This window comes from Setaria viridis, chromosome 5 (assembly GCF_005286985.2).
Source record: "Setaria viridis chromosome 5, Setaria_viridis_v4.0, whole genome shotgun sequence".
In the NCBI taxonomy this organism is placed as follows: Eukaryota; Viridiplantae; Streptophyta; class Magnoliopsida; order Poales; family Poaceae; genus Setaria; species Setaria viridis.
Window position 1 is genome coordinate 26,017,334 of NC_048267.2, and position 11,401 is coordinate 26,028,734.

Below are 11,401 nucleotides of genomic sequence, written 5' to 3' on the forward strand. Positions count from 1 at the left end.
TTACTTACACGGTGCCAAATGGTGATTGCCCCTTGTTATCTGCTACTGATTTCCTGAAATTGGGTAGAAAGTGCCTGACTGATACTGATCAGTACACAAGCATTCCTTTTGCTATGCTGGATTGTTTACTTACATGGTGCGAAACTGTGACTGTTCCTTGTTTCTTCTGCTCCTGAAATTGTGTTGTAGTGTTAGGTGACTTGCGATCTGGGAGCAGATCAAATTATTGTTGCTTTTATTTCCGTGATGAGTTGGACCACCTTCCGTGTCTACTAATCTGCTGCATACCTTTTCCTATTTGCAGTTGAGAATCCTGCTGCTAATGAACCCCTTCTGCTAATAAAGAGAACTTATTATTACGCTGCTCCTGCAGTAAGTCGACCAAGGGTGGGCGCAAGGTGATCGCACGGAGAATCGCCAAAGGCAGGCACAGACTTTCCGTGTAGCGAGGCCCCCGTAGCAGCTCTGGACGTTTTTTTCACAGCAGATTTGTACTGTTCTTTGTATGAAACCTTAGAGCTTCAAAAGTCGATTACCAACCCTCTGCTGAAGGCGAGCCCCCAGAAAAATCAGCAGACCATGTATGGAATTTTTCTTCTTATGAAACAACTGTTCCGCGAAATAAACTGTTTGTTTCCACCCCTGCTGTTGCTGCATTTGTTTGTTGCCGTACCAGCTCTGAGCGCGCCGTGCCGGTGCTTGTGGTCGCCACTTGGGCTTGTTTCAGTTCCTGGTTGAGTTTGAGTGGTCCACTGGTCCTAGTGATTAGTGAAGTAGATGGACCTGTTAGCATTTTTCTTTTGCGATGCGGTGATGATGCTACCATGATAGGGCTGGACGCGTTGCCCTTGCTGGCCCTGCCCGGCGCGCTGCGGTGGCGGCCGCTCATCGGGTCACGCTCCTACCTTGCGCGACGTGGTGCCCGAGCCTACGTCTACGTGTACGTGGACGCCTGAGCTCTCCCCTGGCAACCACGGCTTTGAAGCTGGGGAGCCTTGGGATACCTTAAACTATGCTCGAGGAAAGGAGGCGACGCGCTCATCGCCTCATCGGTCGTGTATGCCTTTGGACGCATGCGGCTCCATGCTTTCCAACAGGGTTGGCACTTGGCACCCAGCGCTGGAGCTGAGGACCCTGAGCTCACACGTGTTGCGGTTAGGTCCCAACTCGTTGGTGCTCAGGGGCTTCCGTCTGCTGCGTGGGAATATTAGCTGAATATGCGTGTGCAGCTACTTCATTGATGTTGTAGGAAACGGCATGTCGGCATTGTCCTTGAACACGGCCCAAGTTTTCAGCTGGTTCATGGGAAGAAAGGGAATTTTAGTAGAAAAAGAAATCGGTATCGAATGCACTGCTCCCTAAGGCTAAAAGCACCTGGTACATTTTAGATAACGCAAGGTGCCAAAGCATAGCTTTGACCCCTGTCCACTGTTGATTTGTTGGAATATGGTTACAACATCCAATGAATTTATGATATCATACAAGTGCATTTCGATGCATGCTTTTTCACCCTTTTTTATAAATCCAACTAGAAGCATGACCACAATATTTGTGTTTTGGCTTTTCGCGACTGGAGGTCTCTAATTGATCATGGAAATTAATCGCGTTTCCCTTCTTGTGATTCATTAGTTTTGCGGTTTTTGCATGGTATTTTCTCCTGAAACATTTAAAAACTGCTATCCGAATATTAAGATTTGAAGGGCAACAACAATTTAGAATTTAGAGGCTCTTCAAAATGCAATAATGTGGAGAAAGGGGAAAGCTTAAGCTCGGTAGAATACAGATGCAAACGCAAAATATGTGTACGAATAACGGTTTATATTGAATTGAAAAACACTACACTCGGGGGAGGAAAGGAAATGCCCAAGCGAATGTTTCATGAAATTTAGACCTTGTATGTTGCAATTAATCCATAATTCATATAAATAAGCGATTCTCCAACAATGTTAAACAGGCATTTAAAATGCTTCACCACAAGTTCTTTTTAAAGTGGTCCAATTCTTTTCAAACTTGTTCTATTCCCATTAGTTACAATTACAAAGATGCCCCTAGCCGCTGCCGCTTGTTTAAAATGCTGAAACCCCGACACCTCACTCGCACCGCACCGCCCCGCCGCGCAGCCAGACAGATGGCCTCCTCCTCTTCCTCCTCCTCGTGCCCGCTCGCCCCCAGGCCAAGCGGCGGCTCCCAGCGCACGACGACGCGCGCCAGCGGTGGCGGGCTCGGTCTCGGAGGCGAAGCAATGGCGCGGTGTGCTGCGGCGGTGAAGCGGGAGCCGGAGCCGGAGCCGTGGGCGGGGGAAGCGGAGGCGGCGGGGTCGGTGGCGGTGCTGCCGCGGCCGGTGGAGGAGCCGCCGATGCCGGCGCCGTTCGTGGCGAAGACGTACGAGATGGTGGCGGACGCGGCCACGGACGCGGTGGTGTCGTGGGCGCCCGGCGGCGCGGGGAACAGCTTCGTGGTGTGGGACCCGCAGGCGCTCGCCGTCGGCCTCCTCCCCCGCTTCTTCAAGCACGCCAACTTCGCCTCCTTCATCAGGCAGCTCAACATCTACGTACGTATCTCTCCCCCCACCCTAATTTCCGACTTAGGAGACTCGTTCGTTCTTCGAATTGCTTGGTATATGATTTAGTTATTATATTGTTGCTGTGCTCCGTGCTGTGAGCGGGCGCTCTTGCGGCGACAGGTTTTGGTTATCTCGTATGCTTTGTCTCCCTTGAAAGATTTCTAGCGATTCATCGGCCCAGTTGCTTTCGCCGTTACACGTTGTTGTCTGATCGATGTTGATCATAGTAGTCTGAAAAGGCAAGAGATTGAAATCTTGTTGAAATGAATACATAACATGTATAAGCTGCCTGAATTTTGTGGCTGGATCGTGTTAGCAAGTGCGTGCACATCTTGGAACGCTGGTAATTGAACATTGTCTATTTCTTTTTAGTCTGAATTGGTGGCAGTACCAATATGGGGGAGGGTGCACTGGGGTGCCTTTTCTGGTTTGTGCATATTCTGAATGGAACCATGGGTAGTTTTCAGAGGTAACAATTGAATGATTTAGAACCATCCCCATTGTCATTTTGATCCATTTTTCTTAATTTGGGCTGTTGGCTGTAGCAGGATTTCAGCGTCATCCTGAAAATTGAAGTGGTCAGCAATATATATAACCGAAATCCAATGGTGATGTAGCTGCATTTGTGTATACAGAGAACATGTTTAATCATGCCACTCAGTTATGTTCACCTAGAACCTAGACGAGGGATTAATCTTTTGTGACAAGTCAAATGTGCTTAGATTTCATCTCCTCCACTATGACTGTGTTTCACTTATGTCCAGTTTCTCACGTTGCGATCTAAGGTACTCATGCTATATATTCCCTAAAATAAAGATGATAATATGCTTTTTGCTGGGCACAACAAGTGTCCAAGCAGTTGGCATGTTGTAATCAAATTCTATTCCGCTGCTCAGAAGTAGTGAACCTCATGACCTGTCTGACTTTAAGCAGTTAAAAAGCGAAAGGTGATGATGGAACATGATCTAACTGAAATTTGTTTTTCTGTTTGTCCTTTTGATGATATGGAGCTCCATTATTTTTTAGTATGTATCTGGCCTTCTGTTTCATGATCTATGACAATTCCTTTGTTTTTATGGCAACTAATTACAAATTGCTGTGTGTTTGGTTTATTTATGTGCTAAATTGCAATGCCATTTTAACTTATTTTTCTTTTGTTTTTTTTAATCACAGTTAGATATCACACAATATGTAATTGGTGATTTGGGCTCATAGCAGATATATTTTAGAAAAAGTTGAAAAACATTGTATTACAATCCCTATCCATAAAACTTTTGGCTTCCTGGCCATAGTGGCCTGATGCTGATGTGGGGTAGAGAAAGGTTGATTGTGTAACCATTTGTCCAAATGCTAATGACTCTGTTCCTGTTGTGCAGGGATTCCGGAAGGTGAATCCAGATCGTTGGGAGTTTGCACACGAATCCTTCTTAGCAGGCCAAAAGCATTTGCTGAGAAAGATCAAGAGGCGGCGCGCTCCCAAGCCTCAGATGGAAGCGCATCCAAGAAACGGAGCAAGCATTTGTTTCAAGCAACCCAAGGATTCCGGTGAGGTAGAGAGTTTGAAGAGAGACCGTGCAGCTCTCAGGGCAGAAGTCCTCACGCTGAAGCAGCAGTACAGCAGCTGCAAATCTCAGCTCGTTGCCTTGGAGGAGAGGATCCTGAACAACGAGAGGAATCAGCAGAAGGCCATCGCGTTCTTCGCAAAGGTGCTCAGCAACCCAACTTTCGTGCAGCAGGTCCTGCTCAACTATGCCGCGAACAAAGAGCTGTATAGCACTGCGAAAAGGAAGCGGCTGATGGAAAATGAAGAGCAGCGTGTCGGTACACTGAAGAATGGTTTAGAACCTACATTGGCGACGGAGGCAAGTGCTTCTGCTGCTAGCAGTGATGGTAGCGCGGTCGCAAAACACGAGCCCATGCCCGAGTGGAATTATCAGGAGATGGACAACATTTGGGAGGATGTATGGGACGAGCTGGACGCGATACCTGGCGCTGAAATGGACCAAGAAGACAAGGCCGCAGCTGGGTTCGAAGTCGAGGAGTTCACTGGACGGCCTTGTGGTTGGGTTGATGACTGCCCATATCTGGTGGAGCAAATGCAATTTGTGGAGCACTAGAGGATGCAAAAATAGCTTGATCTTGAGAGGGATAGTGGATTGTTCATATTAGGACTCTGCCACCTGAAATTTCGTGTGTACATCAGCCAACGAGCCCAATTCAAGTGGCATGTCTACTGTTGAGTGTTGACTCGCTCACTTTACTGTCCATAGCGTCAGCTCTGAGAACATCTAGCTCGAATATAGTGCCAGCTCTCTGGCTCTGCAAGGCAGTAGTTTGTAAAAAGTTTGGTGACAGTTTCTTTTTTTCTTTTCAGAACTTGTTTGTTGAATGAAGTATAGTATCGTGTTGTTGTTCTGTTACCTGTTCAATGCCGCCGAGGAAAGAACCACTCTATAGGGAACTGAATCTGTTCAGCCTTTTTGTCAAGCGAGACTGCGAGAACGGCTGTCTGTCGGTTTCTCATGCTCATGCAATTTGGATTTTTCCTTGCAAGTTTATGAAGGGGCTATCGTTTTAGCTTCGCTGGCAAATGATTTGTCAAACTGGCGCGAATGAATCGTCGATTCATCTACCGGCGCACTGCAGGTACAACCCAGTAGGAAAATTTGGCTCGACCTGCCTAGATGGACGGCAACAACCTACCAGAACCGACGGCTTGTGGCTTGGGAGCTGTGGTACGAATAAGAACAAAAGAATACATTCTAAATAACTTAAATATTTTGGACACTATTTAAAATTATTCATGCCTCCCTAACCCTTGCAAGCGTTTACCAGTGGGGGGCATGATAAACAGTCGTCAAACCTTGCTTGGCTTCGAGTCTATAAGATTTCCTTATGAGCTTATATTTCTTCGTGCAGCCTCATCGTCACATGTCTTAGCAGTGATTAGTCAAATGATTGTATGGTCTAAAATGCTATCATATGATACTAAAACGTTGTTAAACCGAAACAGATTGATTTTCACTTATTGAAACATAATGGATGAAAAATACAACTTTTTTTTTCAGATTATGATCTCATAGAAATTTGGAAAAGCAACAAATGGGCCTAGTGGGCTACTCTAACAATAGGCCCAGTAAGACGAATTGCGTTTTTTTTCGGTGGGGGGGGGGGGGGGGGGGGGGGGGGCAACTGCTTGTACCTCTGGCCCATGCTAGTTGCCGCCTCCGCCTCCCTTCGCGATGCCTTTTTCCCCCCTCTTCTCGTCGAGCCGCCGCCGCCGCCGACGGCGAGCTTCTGCCGGTGAGGCGAGCCGCCGTCTCGGACCCTAAAACCTATTTCCGACACACCTACTCCCTTAACCATGGAGGACGCCCTCGCTACATCGCCTCTGGCGCCTCCTCCTGCCCCCCTCGCCGCCGCTGCCGTCCTCACTCGGCGGCGGTCGCACCTTGACAGCGCCTCTTACCGCACGCTCTCCCGCCTCTTCTCCCACTGCCTCCACCTCCACCCGTCTCCCCGCGAGGGCACCGCGCTGCCCGAGGCCGAGCCCGCCGCCGCGAACCCTACCGGCGGGGACTCCGGCGATTCCCTACAGGTGCCCAGAGGCGCCGATTTTGATCCTCTGAAGAATGTGGAGAAGGAGGCGGCGGATGCGGGAGGCCCTCCGCTCTACGGGACCGTCTCGCCAGCAAGGGAGCAACCGGCCGCGGCGAACCCTACCGGCAACCCTTGTGAGGCTGGGGCTCCGCAACGCTCACATGATGATGCGAACGAGGTAGTTGCTGTAGAAAGCACCTGTGTTAACACCGGAGCTGGGGTCGACGAGTCGGGGATTGGAGCTGAACTGGTGGATGTGGGGGACGATGCTCTGAAGTCGGTGAAGGCTTGCTTGGAGATGACTGAGGTTGACGAATCCGTAGAGGGAGCATTGGGTAATGAAGATGGGCAGCTACTGCTTGATGCAATGATGACCAACTTCACGGGGCTGATTGATGATGTTGGTGCTGGCGTGGTACCAGCGCAGCCTTGTGTGGTTTCTGGAGGCGAGCTGCAGAATAGCAAGGCATCTGAGGATTTAAACCAATCAGTAGGTCGGATTGAAGACGGAGAACCCGTGACCAATTTAGATCATGAGCTGAATGGTGATGGTGGTTTTGAGGAAGGAGAAATTGAGGGGGAGTTTCAGGCTTTGGATTCAGAAGAATCCGGAGATTCCGAGCTCGGAGACAATGATGACTCTGAAGAGAAATTGGGTGGTGATTCTGTTAGCAGAGGCTCAGGGGCGAACAAATCTTCTGATCATGGCACACAGTTTGGGAATTTGCACTCAACACCTGAAATTATAGGAAATGGTCATCTTACACTGAACAATGATGGTGTCAGGGGTGGTGCACAAATATCTGTTACCAGGGCTCCAGCTGTCAGTTATGATGAAATTGTGGATTGGAATGGGACTCCACTTCCTGATAATATGGTATTGAATACATCGCTCTTTTTTATAAACCAATATTGGTTTCAAGCATTACTTATTTGTTGCTTCTTCTGTGTAATGAATTAATAACGTATTTTCCAGTTCGTTTACCTAGTGAGGTTTTCAATGTTTCATGTGATGCCAATGTTTACCCATATTGAATTCAGTAGCTTATTTTTTACAAATCATACATGTCTTGATTTTAAATCCCACACCTTACAAGTTACAACGATACAACATTGCACTCTGTAATAGGAGCACAAAACTTCATGCTGCACATGGCCGTCTTTGTGCCATGATTACATTACGTTCTTCTCTGCTGATTTTTTTTTTGGCTGGATATACTGATTTTCAACATCTGCTCTTCAAATCTATTACAGGCTCCCAACCCTGGGAAGAAAAGAAAACGCTCTATGACAGAAGAGAGGAAGGCTAAAAAGACAGTATGTTATGGTTTTGGCACCATTTGAATTCCAATCGCTATTGTATGAACTGTGTCTTGTAAAGTGTAAAATTTGTTTTCTAATGTTATTGACAATTGATGTGCAGGAAAATAAAAGAAAGAAGCGAGCACAGCAACGGATAGCTGATGGAGTCAATAGACCAAAAATTCAACATGTTATGAAGCCAAAAAAACCTTGCCACTTCTATGACCATGGGAAGTGCCAACAGGTAAGTTTTATCTAACCAACCTAACTTATTTCACTTAGAGCATATTGTGTTTTTCATCTAGTGCTGCTTCACTTTTTACATTTTCTGCCTTCCTTTAGGCTGAAAGTTCATCTATGGTTGATTCCTTTGTAGTCATAGATTGCTAGTGGTTGAGTCATATCAAATGAGAAAGAAATAAACCTAAGTTGTTTGATGTGTATAAATTTCTATTTCATGCTCAGTGGATAATTTTTTGTCGATAGTTAGAGAATCTGATTTTCTTTTTCTCTTTTGCAGGGAAATAAGTGCAAGTTCTCCCATGATTTTACACCTTCAACAAAATCTAAGGTATTTATGTTATCAAATATATCATTTGGTTGTAGTGTTTCTTGTGCACTACAATTATACTGTTATATGTGTAGTGAGTTTTGTATGGGGGTTTCTCCTTCAAGCTAAACCTATTCTCCAAAGCCATCCCTCAATCCGTACTGAGTTACGGTCCTATATGTAGGATGTAGGAATAGGATACCAATTCCACCCACTTAAAAAAGGAAAAGAAAAACATGAGCACATTTCGTTCATACTTACGCATACTCTATATTTCAGCAAGGCTCCATTTCAAACTTGAGCAAGATAGTAAAAACAGAATGTCCCTACTGATGCTTACAATTAAGGTTTTACACAAAATTATGAGTTCTCTGAGCTCGCATGATACATCAAAATGCATCTAACTACTCTTGGTTTTGATGCATGTCATGTTTTTCTTACACCTTTTTCATTCTTGCAGCCCTGCAAGCATTTTGCGTGTGGTTCTTGTTTGAAAGGAGATGATTGTCCATATGATCATGAGTTGTCAAAGTATGAATGCCATAACTATAAGAACAATGGCATGTGCATCAGAGGTGATAGATGCAAATTCTCTCATGTGGTACGTAATTGACCTAATGTTTTTCTGCCATTTTACTTATTTAAGTATCGCCTGGGATATTTTTACTGCCATTAAATATTTATATACAAATTTCATTCTTTATCAGATGCAAACTACAGAAGGTACTCCCACACAAGATGCAAAGCCATCTGATGCTTCACTGGCATATGAGAAAACAAACCTCAGAGAGCATACAAGCAGCCAGAAAACCTCAACAGTTCACAATGGTGAACCTGTGACATCTGCTCCTACCAAACAACAGTGTTCCATCCTAAAAAATCTGGCTGGCTTCTCGATCAATTCTCAAAATGTGTCTAATCGTATTCCAAAGGGTGTACAGTTTCTTCCGATTGATAAAAGTGGATCAAATTTGAGCAGCCTCCGCCTGGGTGCTTTGTCTATTGAGAAGCCTAGGAATGCAAATGCCACTCAACATCAGTACCTTAGAGAACATGAAGCAGAAAGGCAAAAGATCGCCAAGCAAAATGGCCAGGAATCACTGCTTGATGAGAAGAATTCATCAAACGAAGCAACTGTGCATCCATTTTCAGACCCAAAAAAAGCTACTTTACCTATTAGTTCTACTGCAACATCAGTACATACTCAGCCTGAAGTCTCAGAGGCCTCTAGGATTTTGCAGGAGTTCTTGTTTGGTGCTGGCAGTTAGCGGAAAATAGCCTGAATTCTCAGTGTGCGCTATTCTGCCTTTTGATACCTCTATTTTACACATGTTTGTGTTATATAGTAAGTCGATACAAATTTTCCGGTTTTAGTTTACATGGATTGAGTTCATGCCCATGATTATGCGACTCTTCTGATACTGTGCCTCCATTTTCCTTATCACAACTGCACATTGTAAGTTTATTCTACACAGATACATTTCATTCTAGTACGAAAATTAGTTCACGAAAGGGGCTATTGAGGTAGGCGTGCCCCAGGCGCTGGTGCTAGTTATATGGAGCACATAGTTTCTCACAGTGGATGTGGTTACTGGTTGATGAGCCTCCTTGAGTTGGTACTTGCCTGAATTAACTTTGACTTCAATTGTAGTGAACTGCACTTTCCAAGTCATTCCTCAGTTAAGACGTGGACTTTATACTTTGCCCATCATGCAATTTATATGAATTTGAACATAATATTGATTCATGAATCAACTATCTCCATGTTCTTGCCTTCATTTTGGTTGATATATATTATATTGACTCGTGCATAACTCTTCTGATCAAATGTTTTTTTTATTCATGGTGGCTATCCCATGAACGACAATAGGACTTTGTAGTTGATTCCTTGTGAATATTGGTTTAATGGTGAATTTATCTGCAGGTTTGGCACAGAAACCTGGCGTGATTCATTTGTTTAGATGTCATGGAGAAGTTGAATTCCAATTCACGAGATAGCGCAATGGGGCTTGAGGTGTCATTATTTGATTCCTAACGAGGACTGTTTTGTGAGGCACCTCTCCTGTCAGGTGGGTTTCGTACATTTCTTTCTGTTTGAGTTGTCGATTGAAAGATTCTTCCCCATGAGAACATACTGTGCGTGGGCCAATTTTCTCCTGCTGCTTTGCTATCAAGCTTCTGCCTTGCCCTTAGAAAGAGTTTGAGGAAAGAAAAGTGATCTTGTCAACTTTTTTCATGCCAGGAAGCCCAGATTCCACCATGCAAGAGCTTTACCTCGGTTGCCACATGAGAATGGCAGGCACCTAGCAGGGCTGCCATTTAGTCTTGGATCATCATCATGATTCCGGGCACATCTGTGGCAGACTTATGGGTCCTTTTGTGGCGACCAATATTAGCCTGGTGCAGTGCATGGTCTGGACTTGCATGCACACGGTACTCCCAGGATCTCTGATCCTATCTCTCTGTGTTCAGAATTACTTGTGAACTAGCTGGAGACTGTGGTATGCCACGTCAGATGCTGGAGGGCCCAGGTATGAGCTGGACTGTGGCTGTTGCTTAGTCTCAAATCCGGTTTGGGAGTGTCCCGTGGCTACCTGCTGTCGAAATCTCTGCTGATGTTGCATCAATTGATTCATGGTCACTGAGAGGACTCACATGCTGATTCATCACTGCAGCTTGCCATGCAAGCAGGCATGTGAGTTGTGCCGTCCTGCTGGGCACTGTCACATGACCAGGTGACTATGATGCTATATCTCACCGGAACAGTCAGGTCTGTTCCATGGATCATATGATGGTGTCATCTCTCTTGGAACAAGTTGCCATCAGCAGCCAATCTGCATCTCGCATGCTGTTTCGCAGCGTCGCTGCTGCCTCGTGTGCGTGGAAGGAGTGGTTAAAATGTACTAGTAATTGTCACTTGATTTGTTACGAAGAATCTGAGCTGAGGTAAGCCGTGGTTCGTTCCCTTGATGGCAAAGTATTACTGCACCCCTGAAAGCAACTGACCCGGCATTATGGTCTGGGCGACTCGTGAAATCCTCGCATCTGAGAGTGAGAGCAGACTGAGCAGCTACTCTGTCGCTTTCCCTTTTTCATTTGGCAAAGATTACTCGTATACAAGTCGGCCAAGGGGCCATTTTGTCACCTCCGGCACACCTGCGCCGAGCTCCAGAACAAAATATTTCCATATGTAGCTACAAGGTGTTCCTCTACAAGATCTTGAAAACGAAAAAACCTAGCTGCCTTCTTCAAAATCTCATCATATTTGACGGTTGCTTGTTTAGGCTCCGTTTGGTTCTTTAGTCCGGACTGGACTAAGATTCTTGTCCCATCGAATGTTTAGATACTAATTAAGAGTATTAAATATAGACTAATTACAAAACCAA

The 11,401-nt window shown here is 45.5% G+C and overlaps 2 protein-coding genes across 4 annotated transcripts; both read left to right on the forward strand.

Moving 5' to 3' along the window:
* The first annotated feature begins 1,879 nt into the window (after window positions 1-1,879).
* LOC117855550 (heat stress transcription factor A-6a) lies at window positions 1,880-4,978 on the forward strand. Its single transcript, XM_034737931.2, has 2 exons — window positions 1,880-2,551; window positions 3,940-4,978. The coding sequence occupies exons 1-2, from the start codon at window positions 1,964-1,966 to the stop codon at window positions 4,678-4,680; spliced, it is 1,329 nt and encodes a 442-aa protein (XP_034593822.2). The 5' UTR covers window positions 1,880-1,963; the 3' UTR covers window positions 4,681-4,978.
* Window positions 4,979-5,770: 792 nt separating this feature from the next.
* LOC117857736 (zinc finger CCCH domain-containing protein 7) lies at window positions 5,771-10,985 on the forward strand. Of its 3 annotated transcripts, none has more exons than XM_034740568.2 (8): window positions 5,771-7,040; window positions 7,418-7,480; window positions 7,587-7,709; window positions 7,986-8,036; window positions 8,476-8,616; window positions 8,723-9,471; window positions 9,940-10,084; window positions 10,258-10,985. In XM_034740568.2, exons 1-6 carry the CDS (start codon window positions 5,928-5,930, stop codon window positions 9,281-9,283), a joined length of 2,052 nt encoding a protein of 683 aa, XP_034596459.1. In that variant the 5' UTR covers window positions 5,771-5,927; the 3' UTR covers window positions 9,284-9,471; window positions 9,940-10,084; window positions 10,258-10,985. The 3 variants fall into 3 exon arrangements, with proteins under 3 accessions (XP_034596459.1, XP_034596460.1, XP_034596458.1); XM_034740569.2 differs by having other exon boundaries at window positions 8,723-9,360; XM_034740567.2 differs by having other exon boundaries at window positions 8,723-9,307.
* The last annotated feature ends 416 nt before the right edge of the window (window positions 10,986-11,401 follow it).